The 23,628-nt window shown below is 36.0% G+C and overlaps 1 protein-coding gene across 5 annotated transcripts in view; it reads right to left on the minus strand.

Moving 5' to 3' along the window:
• Positions 1-14,016: 14,016 nt before the first annotated feature.
• LOC134662434 (cholinephosphotransferase 1) overlaps positions 14,017-23,628 on the minus strand; it is a 30,992-nt gene continuing 21,380 nt past the window's right edge. For all 5 annotated transcript variants that reach the window (XM_063518656.1, XM_063518658.1, XM_063518657.1 and 2 more), the window contains 2 exons: positions 20,583-20,739; positions 14,017-14,125 (listed from right to left, as the gene is read on the minus strand). In XM_063518656.1, coding sequence (XP_063374726.1) covers positions 14,055-14,125; positions 20,583-20,739 — 228 coding nt within the window. In that variant the 3' untranslated portion in view covers positions 14,017-14,054. The remainder of the gene's footprint in view (positions 14,126-20,582; positions 20,740-23,628) is intronic.

Raw genomic sequence — 23,628 nt, forward strand, 5'->3', positions numbered from 1 at the left:
TAATTTCTGAGAAACGATATTCTATGAAATTTCTGTCTGTGAAATAGGGTGACACCTAAGTAAATGAATGACATATATTCTATATTTTCATTTCTACTAAGAATCACGAAATGTAGAGTCTGTGCGGAAAGAGAAGAGTCGTGGCAGAAACGGGAACTATCATTTTCAATTTTATATGGCAATCAAACCTATGACACCTATCTTGTAAAAAGTAAACAAACTTCTGTCATTGTATATTTTTATTAACAAAAACCGCAAGTTTTATGTATAAAATATTTTCAAAACACGATAAAACCGTATATAAAGCCACAAAGAAAATTATATTTAACATTGTTCGGTTTTGTCAGCGGGAAGAATCGACTAAAAGCCGACTATCGACTTACAAAAATTCGCGGAACGTGTTTCCGCTATTCACGGGTATTGATGTTGTATTTAATATTCAATAATTACCTATTTAATAAGCCGCCTAAGTAACTTGTCTCCGGTACATAATCAGTAAGTATATTCATTGAAAATATATTCATTTTTATAAATATGCAGGTCATTCATGATTTTTAAAATAACTGGCAAATAGTCTTGATACTTGCCATTTTATGCGTATTTATATGTAATTTTTTTTCAGGATTGAGTAAAAGTACCTACGGTATGTCGAATAAAAGACCGAAGCTAGCTCAAACATAAGTTGTTATTTTAATTCAGACTTCGATTACAAAGAATAAAACGTTTTGTAATAAAATATTTCTTTATTTGTAAGTTCGTTTACTAGGTTCTGTTAGTTACGAAATTATATTTCATATTTAGCAGTGACTTTTCGGCGAAGTAAAATATCGTGAGATGAGAGAACCGGACATACCCCAATAAGGCCTACCTACCTACTTATGCTCTATTTTTATATCCCAGATAGTAAAATTACAGTTCTATTGCCCAATTTCTACCCGATCTACCCGGTTTTGTATTAAAATAACTGTTGGACTGCACAGATTAGGCAGTACATAAATGAGACTCTATCTTGTTTGGTACTAAAATGACAGTTGTATTGGGCAGATTCTTAACTAGTTTTAGCAGTTTTGTCAATCGCACTGTCACTTTTTAGTATCAGAGACATAAAAACAAGAGTGTGTTTTAAAACGAAAACTAGTGCCTGCGCTAAATTAGAGGATTGAGTTGACGAGCCGACACAACCACAAGGCTCCGTTTAGAAAGCCGTGGCAAAAAACCGGAACAAAAGGGATTCAAGTATCATGACCTCTAGTGTCGTACTATAATCACGTGACCAGTGTTGTCAGCATAGCAAAAACCATAAAATACCACTGGCGCGCCCTCAAATCCCACGACTCTTCTCTTTCCGCACAGACTCTATTAAGTAATTAATTTATTTCGTTTAATGCTATATTATAAGTATATACAAAAAAAACACAACGTTACAGCATTAACAGCCAATGCGCTGTATAATATATTTTAAAATAAATAAAAACACTTATTTAATAGTTGTATTAAACAAGGGTTCCGCAGAACCGTAATGTTAAGTTTGTTGGGTTTATCCGCAAACAAATATATGAAACCCGCTCACAATCTACCTTTTGATCACATTTCTGATAGACCGGAACATCAGGTAATCGGCATCGGATGTGGGCGAGGCCGCGGTCGAGCCCGCGGCAGTATTGACTTGTACCGATAAACAGCCACCGGTAATACAACAGCTGTTATTAATATTGGAGCGTTAGTTGCGAAGGTTGCAGGCAGTGGAGTGTAACTCTACTAAATATGTAATTGTTACCGTTAATGCCATCTAAATATAAACTGCCGTATTCGAACTTCAAGATATTCACAAGAGACGACACGTACTAGATACGTTATAGTTTAGATTTCAACTAGTTCTCTTTTGCAGTGCAATTCGGGCAACCAATGTTACTTTTACGATAGATTAGATATCTATTAGACGTGAATTAGATCTCTAAGTAATATCTTGTGGAAATCGTTCAAGAGTATCTCCAGAATCACGGAAATGTCAAATTTGACAGGTTAGATCTTAAACATATCGTTATCGTATCTTGGCGATGTCTAAAAGATATCTAATAGATGTCTATTACAAAATCCGAATCGGGCCCAAAGAGTCTTCACGGCACGTGCATCCATTTACTGAGAAAAGTTTGACCATTATTATACTCTTTGAATTTTTAAATTAGTGGTTCTGATGAACCATCAAAATAATTAACCAAAATTAGTTGAATTCGTATCTCACCTCATCACCTCTGACAAAAAAAAAGAAGCTAAATTCCGTTAAAACTAATCTATGCACAGACATTAAAGTGACAAAGTAGAGGTGTCACTTTAAACGTAATATTTCATAGCAATTTAAGTTTGTGTTAGCACTTCCTCACTATCAGACCAATTAGAACGGACACTGACATCAGAATGATATTTGAATCATGTTATTTAGTTATAGTGAGTCTCGCCCGGATCAATACATGTACGGACAAGTACAAGAGAAATGCACTATAACTGAATGACATCAGTAGGGCTATAAGATGGTCGGCTTTTTAATTTTATCATTTGTCATCATGCCTGTCACTTTCTATATAACAAGTATATAAGTGCGAAGGTGACGTATGACATGACAAGTGATAAAAATACGACCATGATAGCGCCGCAGTTAGATATATGTAAATAGATGTCATTGTGATATTAGTAGGTATATCAGTGTACGTTCGAATTGGCCTGTATATCACTGCAAAATCTGTGCAGAGTAATCTTGGCCCGAGTCTACGGGATCTACCTGCTACGCGCTACGGCGTAGCGTTTCGTGGCGAAGCTACGTTCATAGCCACCGTTAACGAAAATAAGTACATAGGTACCTAACATACCTATACTACCTAACTATAAATTTTACTTATTTAGTCTCCGGCCAGCATTTTACATAGGTAACACAAAGTAATTCCTACTGTGATTACTCATAAGTCGTAAATTCAAACCTGCTGCGGTAACTCAGCTTGTCTCAAACTTCTAAAAGCTCTCTTCGCGGCAACTTTACTAGGTATCTTCATTATGATCGTTATATTTATTAAAAACGATTAGCAATAAAGATAACGAATAAATAGGTTTCAAAAAAATCTCCAATAAAGTCAAATTTAAATCAATAAAGTCAAATAGTAGCACTAAAATTTTAAGTCCATATATTCGTTCAAATGGTTCGTCAGATACCTATTTCAGTTCGTTAACCGACCACATTAAAAGGTCTCTACAGAATAAAAAAAAAATCTTTTCTCAAAAATGGACGGCAAAGTCGACGTTGCCGGTTAAAAAATAGGTCGCGAAGTGCGTCGTTTATGGTCATTCAAAAAATTAAAAAGTTAAAAACATTGCAGTCTCGATTTCGGGCTTGGAGGATATAATCAAACGGAGACGCCATGTCTGTAATTTTCTGTACAAAACAGTCTGCCGATTTTTGCGGGGGAGGGGAACGTCAAATGTATGCGTAACGTAAAAATAGCCATGTCAGATAAACGTCAGTCCATACATTGTGTATGACCGTTGGCCGCCTATTTTCGACAGAGGGGAAAGCCTGTTAATGGCTACTCCGTTTAGTTGTATCCTCCAAGATTTCGGGACTGCAATGTCGCATACAAATTCCATTATTTAACGAGTTCCAAACTTTTTAAAACTTCAAATGGCCATATCAAATGAAGGCATAGGTCCCTTAAACAGCCAAACAGATGATCAGCACTTATTATTATAAAGCCTATAACAGACTATCGCACTGCACCGCGACCTTGGAGCGTCGCACCCATAAGTGAGAGCGAGAAACAGATATCTCTTTCTCGCTCTCACTTATGGGTGCGACGCTCCAAGGTCGCGGTGCGGTGCGATAGTCTGTTACAGGCTTAATGTTGGTACCGCGACTATTTAGGTGTCTCAAATAGGTTGGCGTATTTTCAGCAGAAAAATACACTTCTTTTTTTTTTTAAAGGCGGCAAGCTAATTTTTTTAATGGTTGTATTTTTTTCTGTGAAAATTAATGGAAAATTAGAACGTTGCTTCTGTAAGTTCTGTAAAATATTTCTATTTCTTGCACCATTTTTGAGAAAAGCACTATATATGACTCGGCTGGAAGGCTACTTGCTGGCTTCGGATTCAATTAAACGGACTCTCAGGGTCGTCCGTTTAAAACGAATCCTCAGCCTGCAAGTAGCTACTTCCGAACCTCGACAATAATAAATAATTTTTAATTAGGCTTCAAATAAAAGACACGAGGAAGTCGCGCCGAACCTACGCGTTATAATGGAATTATAAAACTATACGACCCCACCTCTTTGCCTTCACATTTATCATTCATTCAGGACAAGGTCGGGGAGCGCCGAAAAATTTTACCTTTTCTATTTAGTTAAAGCTTTTATCGTTTTAATCCGTTTAGGTAATAGTCAATTACGCTACTAAATATTATAATCTTATATTTCTGGTGGGAGTAACAAAAATACCAGTATTTTTTTACTGGTGGGAGTAAAAAAATACTGGTATTTTTGTTACTCCCACCAGAAATGTAAAATTGTAATATTTAGTAGCGTAATTGGCTAACTGTATTAACTAGTAAGGTCGTCGTACACAATCAGACATTATTATTCAGTAGTAACAAGGAATAGTCCGGGAAATGTTTAATGATTTTACTTATTTGTCGGACTCGTATCCTCGTGACTAGGGTTTGCAAGATCCGTCAATTTTTCGGATCCGGATAATTCGGATAATACGGATCTGTATAAAGAAAGGTGACGAAATTTACAACTTAGGTACATACAACGAACAGCTAGTAAAATGTTCATATTTTAGTTAATTATAATTATTAATAATAATTATTGTTCTCTCAAAACGATATAAATAAGTATAATAAGATATTCAGTGTAGTCTTAATTAGGTATTCCTATTAATAATATTATGCATTTTTCTTTTAGAAGGCTGTAGTCGATTTGTAACCGAAAACGCCAAAAATGAAGTAATTAAAGCAAATTTATATCTATATATCTGCTCAGAAGAATTAATTCTAAAGGTGCCTAAAAACACCGCCTTAACTTCGGCGTTTTTTCTTAAATTTGCCATTATAAAGCTCACAAAATAGAAAATGGAGAAAAGTTACATTTATGTACTTTTATTATTTTATACCGTTGTGGTGTGATATAATTATACTATTAAAAAACGTACTTTACCTTGGTAAAATAGCTATACCTTCCGTCGTTAGATTGAGAAAAATGGCTCAGAAAAAGTATCTAACTCATTTATTCAGTCCCCATTACAACAATTTTCCATTATAGGTATATATAAAACTTATATAAATCCAGTTAATTACTGCAAAATAATGTAAAATTACTACAAAAGTTTCGCGAAATTAAGAAATTTGGGCTACAGCTTCTTAATAACGAGAAAAAAATATCAATATTACTTACTCAGTTAGCAGTACATCAAGCACATGTTATTTATGTTAACAGAAGACTGGGAACCGACACGATAACACAAAAAAGTCACTGATAACAACACGCACAAGCACTAATGATGTTTCAGGTAGACGACCCAAAGGCGACTAAGCGAAAACCTGATAACAATTACTTTAAAACATACAAATAATTACCCTTATTCCAGTCAGGAGGCATGCAGGTAGCTCGTTTTAAGACTGTTACTGTTACTACTGTTTAGTTTAAGCAATATTTGTATTTATTTTATGACGTTATCGCGTACCAATAACGCGACCAATGCAATATTTAACGGATCCGTGAGATTCGAAATATCCGGACCCTATGAGACGTTGGATCCGGATCTTAGATTTGACGGATATCCGGATATTTCGGATATCCGGATCTCAAACCCTACTCGTGACGATAGCACTTCACCAATGATCTCCAAGCAGCCTTATGCAATGATTTTAAAATCAACGAAACCTGTTTAGTTAATTTTATAAATACCCGAGGTATTTTGAGCTCGATCATTTATAAATAAAGGATGACCCATGTTAGACCGGGCCGTGTCCGGGCCGGAGCTTCCGGCGCTTACTTTTCTAATATGAAGTGCCGGAAGCTCCGGCCCGGACACGGCCCGGTCTGACGAGAGGTCTGTATGGGGATGCAGATCTATATAATACGTAGATTCCGTTTGGAGAGCATTGATGTCATGCATTGTACAACAATGCCTACTACTGTATACAGATAAAAAGTTGTATGACAGGACATACTACTTTTACCACGCGTAGATGGTGTATTAAGAGCCAACAGGAGTGGTCATTTCTCCATACAAACGTACTCGACTGTTTCCTCCGTGGGTTTTGAAGCTAGAGCAATGATTTTTTCAACACAGATTAATATTGTCAATATCTGTGTCGGACCGTTTTGCTTTTTTTTGATATTTTTGTTTTTGCTAGAGCCCTTCAAAAATGGGCAAAATGGCCTAATTGACTATGCAGCAATGAGAGGCGTGGTATTCAAAACTGATATCAATTAGACAAAAAAGCAAAACGGTCCGACACAGATAATTTCATAATCATTTAGATTTCCAAATTTGGTTACGATTGGTTAAGTTTTGGAGGAGGACACAGTCGAGTACGAAACCTCGATTTTTGAGGTTTTTACGCAGGATTTTTCGCCTTGTCCTTATCGCACGTTTTAGGAGCCGCTTCCGTTAGCGAGACGGGTATATTTACCTAAAATATTTAAATCTCAGCTCCTGTTTCGTCTTAACATGACCATTATACGGCTTATAAAGATGAAGTGGTTTTGCGACCTTTAAACAAACTTTGATATTTCCTGACATTCAGAAAAATTGGACGTAACTTCGTTTATTAGCGTCGCGTTGTCAAGGACCGTTGCTCACAGCTATGGCTAGTATGGCTAAACGTAAATATATTGCATTGTCTCTTTATGAAGTTGAGGGTTATATGTGCTTGTGTGTATTAGGTAATCCGCCCCTTTATCCAGTAGACAATGTTTTTGTCAAATATGTGAACTGCAAAAATACATGCTTAAGAACTGTAATTATTTAGTGTTAATTGCGTTTTTAATATAGGTATTATGAGTTACATAAATGTAATTATTTTAGGTGTATTGGTCTAACTAATTTATAAAAAAAATGTAAAGGTTGTACATAAATACAATACATATACGTTAGGTTTAGGGCTTGCAATTCGAATATTCGAATTTGTCGAAAATTCGACCTGTTTTGATATTCGAATATTCGGCCGCTCAGGTTTCGAATATTCGAATATTTTTTATTACTATAAAAAAATCTATGTCATCCGCTGTAGTTACAGTTTCTGTGTGTTTTACGGGTATTTACAGTGAATGAGGAACGGCAGGTACCCAAATACGAAGGAAATAATATTTTTACTGTATTCCTCTCGATAGACTTCGTGAATACAGTGAAACCTTACTCAATTTAAAAGAAAACGAAATCAAAAAGTATGTTATTTTTACGGTGCGTAAGTTTTAAGTTAAAGGGTCATTCTGTTTATTCAGTACAAGCGTACGTTAAGCGAATTTTTGAAGTCTAAACCTTGCCACTTATCGCAATTCTCACATTTAATCATACCAAACCTGCCCAACTTGGTAATCTAACCATGCACCTTTAGCTGACGAATAATCCACCCAGTACTCAACTAACTTTTTCCCTTAAATATTCCAATATTATATAATTAGCCGACCATTAGGAGTAATAACTTGCCAAAACAAATAAAGTCAATAAAGATTCAAAATACAATGAAATTAAAGGCCTTTTTACAGGCCTCTGAGTAATTTAAATCGGAAAATAATTACCTACTGAAAAAAATATCTTACATACCTAGGTGTTTGGATGGTTAAAGTTATATTATTTCACGCAACGACGCATTTATAATAAGTTTTATCTAGAAATATTAAATACGTCTAATTTTGGCGTTTTACTTGTTTTTATAAATGTGGGTATCTTATAAATAGTAGGATGATAAAATCTATTCAATTAAGTGGATTTCTGCCAAATATCCTTAGTTTTAGCAATATGTGATAAAAGCTTTTGAATAAAACGATAATAAATCGATTTCTCGTTCCTTTTCTTATTTTTTAAAATATTCGAATAATTATTCGAATATTCGAATACGTCGTCAGAAAAAGTCGAATATCTGAAAGTTTCGAATATTTGCAAGCCCTAGTTAGGTTAGGTCTTAAGTAGGTTTTCGTCTTGGGTTGTCCCATTCGTTTTTCGTCAAGTTCTTTAATTAGTCCTATCCTATTATGCTTTCGTCACCCATTCTACATTCGTCACAATCGTCGGTGGCTTTCAATGTAGAATGAGTGACGAAAGCAGAATAAGACTAATTTAAGAACTTGACGAAAAACGAATGGGACGACCCAATACGATACCGTTTTTTGCAGTTTATCTAGTATTTTGTTCATTGGTATACCTAATGCTGTTAGTTAACTCTTTCTTCTGAGTTTATATACTTTCTATAATGCTTAGAAATAAAGGCAATATTAAAAAATTCACCCTCCGATTACATACCTACCAACTGGGCTACCGAGACTTACCCATTGTCATTGAAGATTATCACCATACCTTTCATATACGTCTTAGGGCGGCGCCTAGTGACATTTAGGTACCGTAACGTCGTAAGACGCTGGTAAGAGTCTGGTATCCCGAAGTGGCGAGTTTGCTACGGGTTGGCGGTAAGAATAAATGAAACTGTAGTTTTTAAAATAACGAACTAAATTTATTCTCCCTTAACTTCCGCCGCAAGCACACGAATACGTCGTAGGGTAGGGTACGATCTAGGCCGGTACTGATTTTGCTCCGAGGACAGTTCCACCACGCAAGTACTCCCCTGATGCTACCGGAGCCACTGCGGGTTGGGAGACGGAGGCGGACGAGCTGAGGGACGTCAGCTGGGGCCGCTCAGGAACTGCCAGACCGGTCTTCTCGGCTACGGTTCTAGCCGTAACTAGGCTCCCTGGAATTTATTTCCATTGTGTGAAGAAAAGTTCTTAATATGTCTCCGCTGACTGTACCCGGCACGGCAAGAAACAAAGCGAGAAGCAGTACTGCGTGATGATGATGGTGAAAGTTTGGTGATGTGCGGAATGGTACAGTCAGACGGAGTTTACACTTTGCACTGATGCTAAATTTAAAATAACAAGTTATAAAACAAAACTGAGTATAGGATCTAACGGTCAAATTTTGAATTTAATAATTACTGGAAATTAAATTAACTTATAGACTTTAAAGAAACACAATTTAGCAATTAAACAAGATGTATTAAGAGTGAAATGTATGCAAGAGTACTTGAATTAAGTGGCAAGTAAAATCACACAAAGAAGTAGCATAGCGAAATAGCCGTTACAAATATCATTTAAATCTACCTGCTTAGAATAAGCATAAGAAATGTTCAACACTTACCCAAAGGGGATTTCAAAACTGAATTTAATAAATTAGTACTGAACGAGTACAGATTTAAGAAAAACGAATAAATATTATTCGTTATTAAAACTCGCCGGCTACGTCTAAAGTCGCTTGCGCGGAGGCAAAGCGAACGTGCGCCGGCTTCGAAAGCTAGATCTCTCTGTCCGCAGCGCTGGCGAGTGGGCCGCCGCGGGAGCAGGGCGCGGGGCGGGGAACGCCAACAGCCGGTTACTTCGAAACAAAGGAATGTTGCGCGAAGTACAGTGCGTCGCAGAAAAGAGGAAACAAACTGAGACTTGATACTAAGTATTTATATAGCCTTAACGTATTTTAATTTTAGTGTATTTTAGGTAAGTGTTTTATTATTAAGGTATTTATTTTATTATTAGGATATTAGTTATTTAATAACTTAATTTAACCAAGGTTACGTAACGTTTTTACGTTACAAGTTCGAGCCCCGGCAGGTCAGTGTTTTTTTTTTTTTATAAAGCATTGTAGTTTCGATTACAGCAGTTACAATATTAGTTTCTATATCGTTTATCGTAGGTAAACAAAACAAACTAACCTTTAATCACTTGGTAGTCGCTGCAGCAGGTCCCCCAGCGCAGGAACGACGCCGTAAGCGCTTCACAAACACACTTGCACTCACGTTTCGTCCACATCGCAAATCCCAAGCTTTTATGCGGTGGCAGTCCTCGATAACATGTAGGTAGGCACAGTTATCATCATAGAACAACTAACCAAATATCTGACATCATAATATATTACCTTTACACATAACAATGCAATAAGTTATTTTCTATCCTCAATAGTTTTAGATATAGAGAATCTCACCCTGTTATAGTTTAACGAGTAAGTAAAAAATTACCTAAGTATTCTCTACAGTTCATGTTCAAAAGTAGGTATTTGCCACACTCTAAATTGTTCTTCGTTTTGGGATATCTCAATTTGATTTGTTATCGATAGGTATGTTAAAAAAAATATGACTAGCAATGTACCTACTACATGTAATACAATACTTAATAATAACAAATATTTAAATTCTTAAGATTTCTATCTTCAATGATATCAGAGTCCATAAGTTTAGTTGTCACTTGGTTGATAGGTTAGTGTAGAAATTCGCACCAACAGTTATTAACACCCACTGTCATAAACAACACTTCACACATGCAACTATCTCTCAGTCACACAAGCACTCGTTACTGTAGAGCACTTTTCGAAATCTACACTAACTAGAAACCAAATTTTCTTAACTTTGACGAGGAATTTTTAGAATACTTAAGTAAATAATGCGACGCGACGCCCGCGTGTTTACAAATGACTGTTTGTTTGTGTGGGGCAGATAACAAAGTGTTATCATATAAGTGACAGTAGTTACCTATAATCGTTTGCCAATGGGCGACGCATCTGTAGGTGAATGACATCGTTTTAATTTTTAAATAATAATGCTTGTGAATTTTAAAAATGTACCTAATACCGTAAAACCAATCGATATTAAACTTTTGTGAGACATATTTTAAACTGTTTATACGACAAACGTAGTAGTGAGTGAAACCGTTGTCGTATAAACCGTAAAACCACCCAAGTATTATAAGATTTATAAGTAATTTGATGGTCTTTCGTGAAATCAATAATCTATCTATTCAAAGGGCATTAATTATCTTCGACGTCATTGTGTAAGTCATCCTTTTGTAAAATACTACATAATCTTTGTTACACAAAGGAATCAATTTAAATGTAAACGGGATTAGTTACGGGCTACGGCTTTAATTATAAGGTCTTAAATTATTACAAACATTTTAACATTCACCCATGGGGCATATTTAGTCATATCGTGGGGTATATATATGTCACCGTAAAATTGTAAACACTCGTCATATTATGATCTCGCTAGTTACATTATAAACTGACGGTAGGGAGATTATAATCTAACCTACGTTAGATTATAAACTAACGGGTTCACAATCTTACGGTGTCATATATATCAAAACAGCAAAAAAGCTGTATATAAGTAGTAATTTAAACCCAAGTTATCAAATGTTAACTTGCATCTTAGCTTTTATTATTAGAAGTAGGTATTAAAAAATAGCCCCACGCAGGTAAACATGACTTTACACCCCATACATATATGTATATACTTACTTTACTCTTTGCATATATGTTTCAGTGTTGCAAGCATACAAGCTATCGCACCTAAGCTATTCTAGCGATTGTTGTTCCATCGGCACTGTCAGCCAACGATTCAATGGGTTGCCAGTGAAAACGCTTGTACCTACCTACACAAGAACAACGGACTCGGACGATTGGTCTGGCCTAGTGGGTATTAGTGACCCTGCCTGTTAAGCCTAGGTCCTGGGTTCGAATCCTGGTAAGGGCATTTATTTGTGTGATTAACACAGATATTTGTTCCTGAGTCTTGGGTGTTTTCTAAGTATTTACGTATTTGTATATTATATATATCGTTGTCTGAGAACCCACAGCACAAGCCCTCTTGAGCTTACTGTGTAAGAATGTCATATAATATTTATTTATTTTATCCGAAAATCGGACATACAATTAAAGTTCGGAAACTATGGGAAAAAATAAACAATAAAATGAATAATTTAAGAGTATTTATTTGGCTCTCTTAACTATTTATTAGGTTAACAATATTAACATCACGCAATTTTTCGTCAATGCATTTTTGGAGATAAAAACTACATAGGTATAAAAAGCATTTTGTTGTGTATTCTATATATCACGATCGTTTTACACTGAGATTCCATCTCCAAATATACGTATACATTTCAATATGGAGACCCCACATTTTTACTGTAAGTACCAAGAACACAGACCATTTCGCTTTTGCACTAACAGATCTAAATGAAGTATTCCTATTCAAGTTAGGTCCCCACTGAAAATCAGCGTTGCGGCTTACCGTACCATTACTCTGAGTGGGGGGTCCTTTTTAACGTCCATCTCATCTATGGCTTCTATGTAATTCTGGTTTGGTTTGACGTTAATAAATGTATTTTCTTTCTTTCTATTAGCTCTCTCAAACACTCGGTGAAAGTAATGGGACTTTTTTCCAATAATAATTACCTCAACAGGGACAAAAGCGGACATCTGGTAAATGCGTCCTCTCTCTATCTCCTTTCTGTGTGAATAAAATATGACGTTTACTGTGCAGAGTTAGATTAGACGGACTCTAGAGTTACGATAATTTGGCCCATTCCGTAGCGGAATGTCTTCACCATGGACGCAATTATCCCGGCTAAGCTAAACTCTAACTCTGAAGCTTAAACAGTATTTTACAGCACGCACCAGGCATTTGTATAATTTAACAGTAGCAGTAGTGGGAATAGAGTAGTCTAACGAATATAATTAGATGCGGATATCTGAACTTCACGCGCAGATGTGTTTCTACTTAATCAAAATATATCTACACATAACAGGTAACTCAGGGCAAGTGGAATAAATAGTTGCTACAATTAGGTATTAGTTGCTAAAATATATTGTTATAATTTACTAATAAATGGATGTTATAAGTACAATGGTGTATCAGAGACCAATTATCGTCATCAGTCATCACACTCACAGTCATGTAGTTATAAACTATTTTATTAGTATAACACCCATTTCTATTAAGTATCGTAAACTCAATAAATTCAGACGCAGAAGTGAGAACAGAAAATGATTTGTTACCTTAAATTCCAAGCAACATATATTTACCTACTTCGTTTAGAGTCGTAAAATCAACTTCAATATAAAAGTAGCTTCCATAGCTTTATTATTGTTTACAAAAACTGGATAGAAGTCAAGTACCAAGTATTTCGAAACCTTAACAACCTTCGAAGAAATCATATTAACCGCGACAGTTGCCGATTGTTTTAACAACTTGTTAAGGTATTGTTTTGATACTGCCTTGGCACGCTAATTGGTCCCCGGGCGCGCGTCAGTCGTGTCATTAGGTATTGCGCTCACACTTTGTACGCGTGAGATACACTGCGGCACACTGCTGTCTGCGAGCTGTCTAGGTCGTATCATAACAAGATAAAAAAACCCGGCCAAGTGCGAGTCGGACTCGCGCACAAAGGGTTCCGCACCATCAACAATAAATGAGCAAAAAAATCGTGTTTGTTGTATGGGATTAAATATTTATTTTATTTTATTTTTAGTATTTGTTGTTATAGCGGCAACAGAGATACATCATTTGTATTTCTATCGCGGTTCATGAGATACAGCCTGGTGACAGACGGACGGACGGACAGCGAAGTCTTAGTAATACGGTCCCGTTGTTTACCCTTTGGGTACGGAACCCTAAAAACTATAACAAACTGTTTAATTGGCTACTTTCCTACTAGTCAAATCAGCTTCTTTTTTAGAACTGTCAAAATAATTTTCTAATATGGAATTTATATGAAAACGTGTGTAGTGACGTGAGGTTGACCGTGAGGTCAACTCACCTACTTTTTATATTTCAATCCGAATTATTAAATAGAAATAGTATTTAAAAATAACTGATGACTATGTTTTTCTAATAATTATCTGGTGCTTTATTTCGTGCACGGTGTGAAATAATTTATTTTAAGTAGAGGAAAGTACCCAATTAGACTCAGCTTTAGATACTTTTATCCTTATCAATGCAAATATTTTGTCGTTGAATGAAGGGAGTTTTAGCTAATAGAGTTGTTGTTTAAAAGCGGCGCCGAATCCTCCGACTCTGACTTTTCACTGTCACTCGTCACTGGAAAAATAAAAATACTATAAAAGTAAATGTACCTAAATATATATAACTAATTATATTGATTACTGATTAGTAAGCTCATGCAATAGGAAGTTAATAATCATGCAAAAACAAGCAATAAACTAAATACAAAAGAAACCCAACAAATAAATATACTCTAGTTAGTCATACGAAGTACTCTGCGTGTGACATAGATAAAAAACGTTGGCTCAATACTGAAAAGGTTCTCACACACCTAGGACCTACTTACTAAATTACATTATAGGTATTTTCTAACATCATATTCTAAAGAACGTTACTAGAACTAAGCTCAGTATATACATAAAAATGGCTGTCTTACTTATTACCAAACAGCATTTGAACAGCCGAAAAATGTGACCGTATATATGTATCTTTTCTTTTTTTTTTATTAACCAACGATGTGGTTAAGTATGATCTATTTATTAATTCCTTAGTTTTAAAAATGGTGAATTTTCTTAGTTATATTATAAGCTTTTCCCACCTGTGGGCAATCTCAGGCAATTATAAAACTGAATCCAGTAACGTTCTCAGATTATATAGCTGTCTTAGCAAAGTGACTAGCGGTCCAAAACTCAAAACACGAAGTGCAAAGCGATAACTCCACTGACCTTGCCCGTCGTGTAGTGAACAACGATCCAACTGGGATGTGCTGTATTTCACTACTATTTTAGGGGATTTCTATATAAAGTTTACAAATATATATCATGTGTTTACCTAGCATAAAAGGCGCTGTAACTACTCTTTTATATAATACTCTATTATCCTGTACCTATTAAAGTAGGGATTTCTGAGGGTAAAACAATGATATTATGTAGTCATTGCTTGTTATTTAATTTGTCATTATACTTCAATCTCGAAATATTGTTGTGCTTGGTGTGCTTGTAAACATCAAGTAAACATACATAGACACAAATCACATACAATTGAAAAAAATATTTCAAAGTAGTGTTGTGAAATAGAGGACTACAATGAAACAAGACTTAAATATGTACATTTGCTTATATTTCACATAAAAAACACGTCATACGATACAGCCGGCTCGTGACATTACACAATATATAACATATGTATATACAGTTCTCCTACCTACCGGAACAAGCTTGAGCGACCCTGCCAAGGGATCCGATTTTGTCTGTAACTCTGTACATAACTTCGCAACCCTAAATGTCTTGTCCGTACAGAAGACATGTCAGTTATAAAGTAACAATACCTTTGAAAACAATAACCAATAGAACACTAACAATGTGATTCTACTAAAAATTCTCACAACAAAAAGCAATAGCCCGTTTAGCGCTATTGCAACAACTGGTAACACAACTTTGATACATTATCAAGTAAAACAGACTTGGACAACGCTTGGTAATAAAGCAACCGACTAACCTCGAAATAAATATCGTAAGACTAGACAGAGAATGGACTGAAGACCTAATCGCAAGCTGCACGCACACATTGATGCTGGCCTCGATAATATAGCGCTATACATATATATAGAAGTGATAATAAACACTTATACAAGCAAAAGCTGTTTAAAGATATTATTTACACACTGAAGTTAAGCAAATTATTCGAAATAATAACGAAATTGTGTGGCAACCCTTACGCTTAATGCCAGGGCCGGAAAGGAAGTGTAGATTCACTTGTATGCGTGTTTATTACGAGGGATGCAGCCAACACCACAGCGTCTCAAGTATTAATTAGAAGATAGAATAGCAGAGAAATGTCCGCGTCCTCATTTTAGTCATTAACTTGTTCGATGCGGGTATTAGCTTAACTGCGGTATTGACCATATTTATACGGGGTCGAGTAGACCCCGTACCGCAGTGAACGTTTCTGGAATTAACAATGAAAGCGCGAACATTAAAGTTAGTTTAGCAACTTATAGGCTAGAATTAGATAATTTACAGGCATTTTCCTAGGTCACTCTCGTGAAATTATATGTAATTACCTAGATAAACACAAACAACAGGGATCTACCTATTTAGATAGCTTTTGCAAGAATATGATGTTACTAGATTTAGCGTCTAACTAGCCAATTGACTACTTACATATAATTAGCTAGAATATAGACAGGTCTGATTTTTATTGTATTCTTTAAGGTAGCAGTTTACCTATACAGTTATGTCTAACAACATGTTAAGTTTCAGCTAGATCACACGCACTTACTGCTCGTAGCTCCCTATGAATATTTCGCAATTACTACCCTCTACCCGCTGGATATCTAAAACAACCGTTCAGTGTCAAAAGCTTACAATAGAGTCAATATTTCTCAGCATATATCTCATGACTATACACCCATGGACAAATTTAGAGGAGCGCAAAAAACAGTTTAATAACTCATTTTGAAATTACTTTAGTGATTAAACCTTTTTTTGCGTTCCTCTAAATTTGTCCATGAGTATATTTTCTTACATCTCTTCGCGGGATTACTTAAATTATTTTACTTCAAGATAGATTTTCCTTGACAATGAAGACTACCTAACTAAGGCTAATATCGTTTGAAAAAGAAGTTGCTTATAACGCTCTCTACGTTTAATAAAGTAGGTATTTACAGCTAATTATACAAAAAACGACAATGTAAACATCAACCTACGCTCGTTCGGCTCGTAGCAAAAATATTTGGATATTTTAATTTATCGACTATCTAATATACTTATGATAGGTATATACAGAGTCTTCCGATCTACTGTTTTAATAACCGTGGACTCAGAGAGCATTTGAGCGAGGTAGTTCACTGTGTTGCTAGCTGCTATTGTTTTTCAGCATTAAGGAATAAATGATAACGTATTAAATTATAGTTTCACTAAGTCTCATTTTAAAATTTTATTTAAAAACTTGTGTTCAAAAGAAACAAAATATTGAAATGTTTACACTATTCGGAATAAATTATAATGAAATCTATAGATTTGACAATATCTCCAAACGAACGATAGATTTAAACTACATCTTTTTTCCTAAGTACGTCACTAACATATATCTGGTCTAATGATACAAAGGTACACGTATTGTATAGCTAGTTATTGCTATAGAGTTGTGCATAGTTTGAAACATTCTCCGTCATGCTTCAGCTTAGGATCGGGATCGAGCAACTGTTTTGGTATTCTATAAGTAATAAATTAAGCATTATAACTAACACCAATATTGTCGGGTGACATGACCACCCTAGGCTTAGATCCAGAGACCAGAGGTTAGACAAAATAATCACGTAAAATGTTGCTAATGTACAGACGTAATTAGCTGTGGGCTAATGCGTGCTGCCTTAGAGGATATAACCAAACGGAGTAGCCATTAACCTTTTGGACGCCAATGTCCGATATATCCGCACCGTAGGTTCAACGCCAAAGACCGATTAATCGGTCACAGACCACAGAGCAACATCGACCTACGTGCATATACATAAAGTTGAACTTCAGTTTTGACACTTCAATGATGTTGCGTCTGAGTGACAGCTTTTGTGTTTGACACGGCGTGGAAAAGGTTAACAGGCGTTCCCATCTGTCGAAAATAGGCGGCCAATGGTCATACAAAATGTATGGACAGACGTTTATCTGACATGGTTATTTTGACGTTACGCATACAGTTGAGGTGCCCCTCCCCCGCAAAAATAGGCAGACTGTTTTGTACAGAAATTTACAGACAAGGCGTCTCCGTTTGGTTATATCCTCTAAGCGTGCTGCCCTCGTTTTTTGAGTATTATATTTTTGTCTCCGATAACGCGATATAACTTGGCGGTTTTTCTACCTGCATATTTTCTTCTGGGACTAAATATTACTAGTTTAAATCGACTTTAGATTTTACCATAATGATTTTCGCTTGGCGTAAACGTGTAACTGGTGACTGATGCTTTTATAATAATTTTTCATGATATTTATACATTCTCTTTGGCCGTGTTATTGAACTTGAAAAATTAAACTTTCAACTCGTTTTGATGACAGATTATGACGATCGAATAGAGTCCATCTAAGCTAACTCTGCACTGATTTCTCTCACACACTGTCACTGCAAGTCTGTGCTTACAAGCTAAGTCCGACTCCAGTCTAAAATGTCATATAGATCGAAGTGGCAATCTTTAGGTCCGGCCGATTATGGGCGTTTTCTAAAATAAATATTGAAAACCCGATTCTCCCAGATCCTGGTGTTTTTGGGTTCTTTCAACTCAGAATCACTAGCATATTCAATCCTGATGATAAAAAAAATTGTCCCAAAATTTTGTATGAAAATTGTACATTCCACTACGTCACGTTACATACAAGTGAAAAATTTTCTCATACTAAAAACGTGACGTAATGGAATGGACATTTTGGGACATCTTTTTTTAATGGTAGGATGGAGAGTGCTGTCGATTCTGAGTAGAATGAGCCCAAGAATGTTCAGATTTGAAAGAATCGGGTTTTTGATATTTATTTTAGAAAAAGCCCTTATACAAAATAATGTCATTAAGTATGAAAAAGTAGCGCACCGCAACTTCTATTATACAGTAGCTACCCGAGGCCGATATCAACGTTATAAACGGGCGAGACTGCAACGCCCATCGCTGCGGCGTGCGGTGTTAGTCAAGGCATGATTTAAGAACTTTAACCTACATTTAACTAAACCGATTAAATTCGACAGGCAGAGCGGAGGGCGGGTGAGTGAGTAAATGTGGGCTTTGCAACCAGCCTCGGATGGATATTATTGTATTTAACCAGTTTTAATGGCTCTAACAGGTTCTAATGAAAAATTTTAACCCAGGACAAGATTTAAAAAAAAACACTATTCAAGCTCCATTGCCATTTCTAAATTCATAAAGATACTTAACCCTTAAATACATGATTTTTTCGTTTTGCCCGAAATTAATATATATATCACATAATTGTTTGCCGTTTCTAGGAAAAATAGTAAAAAAAAAATATCATCGATTTTCACTGGAAAATCAGTGTTATAAGTTGCATAGTCTAAATCATATTTTTGGAAATATATAGCTATTAGTAAGGGGTATAGGAAAAATCTTAACTGCCAACAGAAAGGTACACTATTTGTGATGTTCCTATGATAAAATTTGTAAATATAAAATAATTACAAACCCCGAAAAATCTGCCCAAAATCACATACTAAAAATCATCAACTTCCAGGTTTTTCCAAGTTTTCCGACATTTCGTCTATAAACAAATGTAACTTTTATAAATTAAAATACTGCGTAAATTTATGTAATAATTCGGAAAATTTATTACTTTTACTATTGAAATAATATACAAGAACAAATAGAATTTGTTTAATAATGCATAACATTTGACGTTTATGTTGTGTGTATAAATGCATCACTATGCATTTAAGGGTTAAGGTAGTAGATGGTATCCTACAAAGGGTTGAAATTGAAATGGAAAGGTTTTACATCAAGCCGTTAGGCCCAAGATACACTTGTAAGTTTTACTTACGTAAGTAGGGAAAAAGCTATTTGTTAGAATGAGATAACGATATTTATCTCTCATTCTGCAGTATAGCCACACGGCTACACGGCTACGGCACGGCTAGTAGGGACACCCCTACTTACGTAAGTAAAACTTACAAGTGTATCTTGGGCCTTATAATATTAAACTTGGGCACTGACAATCCAACCTCTAGACTGAGCTTAGGCCAATTCTTTCATGAAACCGATGCTGCCAAAAATACGGGTGTGCGGGGGGACGAGGTGAGCGAATCCCGTGCCGTGATTGGCCCGTTCAAAGACACGGACCAATCACGGCACGGGATTGACTCGAAGATGGAGTAACGCTACCGTATGTGTGGCAGAGGGGGTAGCGCGACTATGCTATGTCTAGAGGTTGGATTGTCTGTGAACTTGGGCATCCGAGGCTTGTTATTTTATTATTTACCCCCGCACACCGCAACGGGCGGCGTCAATATCAATTGAACACGAGCCTAGACTCTAGCACAAAATAGATACAGTACAGAAGTCAATCACATGTATGTACTTCACTTTTCATACCTACGCTCGGCGGTCGCTCTAGGGTTGTCAACTATGATTTATGCACAAAAAACTATCGTGATGACTCGTATCTAGTAGTGGCCGGGGCGGGGTGCATATCTACCTACCTAACTGTTCTGTTTAACGTTAAAACGAACCATCGAAATACAAGCAGATACCTACTTACCTCTCTGAAACCACTGGTAGCTTAAAAAACGACAATTCACCGTTTAATGTTGAATTTAAACAACCGTCCACTGAACAGTTATAATAACTTTTTTTTTTGTTTCTCCATTATTGCACAAAAAAATTCACAGACGCGTGTCTCAAGCGGATGGCACTCGCGCTCGCACTGGTCCCAACCGGTCCGAGATATCGTGTCCGTGAGCAGTGTCTATGTGTGCGTTGCTCGAGCGCACTTTGTATGTAGATTGATTTCTGTACTGTATCTATTTTGTGACTCTAGTGCGTTCTACGAGTGTTGTGTTCTCTTACGCGCGGACACGCGGCGGGCCGTACCGTTGGCGGGGGCTGCGGGGGCTGCGGGGGGTGCGGGCGGGGGGTGGATGCGGAATAGCGCGATCTTCAGGTGCGCGCAGATCTCCATGCAGACCTGCCCGCAGTAGCGCACCAGGTCCACGCACACCCATATCTGCAACGAACGGTTCATTTTAACCCTTAAATGCATGATTTTTAGGGTTCCGTACCCAAAGGGTAAAAACGGGACCCTATTACTAAGACTCCGCTGTCCGTCCGTCCGTCCGTCTGTCACCAGGCTGTATCTCACGAACCGTGATAGCTAGACAGTTGAAATTTTCACAGATGATGTATTTCTGTTGCCGCTATAACAACAAATACTAAAAACAGAATAATATAAAGATTTAAGTGGGGCTCCCATACACAAACGTGATTTTTGACCGAAGTTAAGCAACGTCGGGCGGCTCGGAATAATAAACCAACAGGAACCGCCATTAACAGGCGTTCCCCTCTGCCAATAGTCGGCGGCCGCCGGTCAAGGACGTTATATAAAACTAGTTGCCATACGTCATACGCCATTCAGCAAACGTCAGTCTAAGCGGAATATTAGGAGCAGAAAATGCCGAATTGTAGCGTTTTCTCCTGTAAAAACCGATCGGAAACATCTAGCGTACTTAAAAAACACGTTTCTTTTCATATGTAAGTACTATTACATGTAAATATTATGAAATAGTGCACTAATTTAGCAAAAAACTAAAAAACATTGTCAATCTGAAAGTGATACCACTTCATGGTACTAGATCTAATTTAGGGTAAAATTTAAAGAAGACTTTCTAAATATTCATTCATTAGGTATACCTAACTTCTAATTTGTGTTGCTTATTGTTGTATAATTTAATTTATATAACACCTTATTTTTATATCAACATAATCCATTCAATGAAATAAATAGTATAAATCATAAATAACGTGATATTACCGATATAGGGTCATTGTGCTAGTTTCCGTCCATGCTCTAGTCTCTAGTTTTCGTCCACATGACAGATTAGCAAATAACATATTTGATATTTAATTTGCTACTTGCCAAATACATTTTTTATGTAGATAGATTTATTGTCTCGACATTAAGGATTGCATTAAGTCCAAATTTGTGCAGCAATGTAGATTTATATTCAATTTCGTCAAGTGGACGAAAACTAGAGCTGGACGAAAACTAACGCACCTACCCTACTACTGTTTGAAAATTCATTTTTGTCTTAGTTTCTATCGTATATTTTTTATTTGACATGTCCAATGTTTGTATTGTAATTTATTTATTTTAAGGTATTTACTGCCGTCATTTTCCATAAATAGGCACTTTTAATTTATTACTCTGGTATCACTCTACCATAGTTAGTGATGGGACACCATAAAAACCAATATCGATAAAATCTATATGAACATTATAAATATATTGTTTTTTTGATTTATTTTTTTAGATTTCCAAAAGATGCAATAAATTTTAAACATAAGTAGTTTTCAGCTTACCAAGCCATCGAAAACCTAAAAATATTGCAATATCAGTCACGTTTTAAATATCTAAGAACTGCATAAGTATACTTGGTCAACCAGATCTTGACAGTAGAAAAAGGCGGCAAATTTGAAAAATGTAGGCGCAAAGGGATATCGTCTCATAGAAAATTTGAATTTCGCGCCTTTTTCTACTGACAAGATTTGCTTGACCATCTATAAGTTTGTAATTCCATATAAATATATGCTATTACAACGTTACTGTTGCAGTTCCTACAAATAGTAGGTAAAGGTACACTACGATGTATGTACGATGTGAGTATGAATAAAGATGTGTTTAGCTATGATATGTGTATACATATACTTGGTCAACCAGATCTTGACAGTAGGAAAAGGCGGCAAATTTGAAAAATGTAGGCGCGAAGGGATATCGTCCCATAGAAAATTTGAATTTCGCGCCTTTTTTTACTGACAAGATTTGGTTGACCAGCTATAGTATGGGTATGAGTACCCGAAAGAAGGACTGTCTACAAAAAGAGATGAGATCCCATCAAAAACATTACATGTAAAAAGGCGCAAGTCTCGCAACGCTTTTACTACAAAAAAGTTTTGAGATGTAATGTGAAACCAAGTCGGTTATTTTAATCAGTGCCAGGGGGTGTTAAAACCGTATCAATAAGATATCTTTAATTTGTAATACATATAATGACTTGGCAATCGCACATAATGCTTTACTCGTACCGTACTCGTAAATATGTGTAATGCTCAAACTGCAATTAGCGCTAGCGTTATGTTCAATTAGAATTATTTTTAATAGGTGACGATGATCCTTTTGTCATTATGCAGCCGTGCGATGGCCAAGTCATTATACGTATTACAAATTAAAGATATCTTATTGATACGGTTTTAAACGTCCCGCGCCGAAAACGGCAGAATTTTTCACATAGAAATTAGTGCGTGTCACCACTCCATATTGGATTATTACTCCGAGTCGGGCGGGGTCAGTACTTGGATGGGTGACCGTTTTTTTGCTTGTTTTCTTGTTGATGGTGCGGAACCCTCCGTGCGCGAGTCCGACTCGCACTTGGCCGGTTTTTCTTTTTGCCCGAAATTAATATATGTATCACATAATTGTTTCTAGGAAAAATAGTAAAAAAAATTACATCACCGATTTTCACTGCGATATCAGTGTTAAAAGTTGCATAGGCTAAATCATATTTTTGGAAATATTTCTATTAGTAAGGGGTATAGGAAAAATCTTAACTGCCATCAGAAAGGTAAACTATTTATGATGTTCCTATGATAAAGTTTGTAAATATAAAATAATTACAAACCCCGAAAAATCTGCCCAAAATCACATACGAAAAATCATCAACTTCCAGGTTTTTCCAAGTTTTCCGACATTTCGTCTATAAAGAAATGTAATTTTTATAAATTAAAATACTGCGTAAATTTATGTAATAATTCGGAAAATTTATAAGTTTTACTACTGAAATAATAAACAGGAACACATAGAATTTGTTTTACCTTTAATCTGTGAGCTGTCTAATGCTTG

Source organism: Cydia amplana, chromosome 3, assembly GCF_948474715.1.
Source record: "Cydia amplana chromosome 3, ilCydAmpl1.1, whole genome shotgun sequence".
NCBI lineage: Eukaryota > Metazoa > Arthropoda > Insecta > Lepidoptera > Tortricidae > Cydia > Cydia amplana.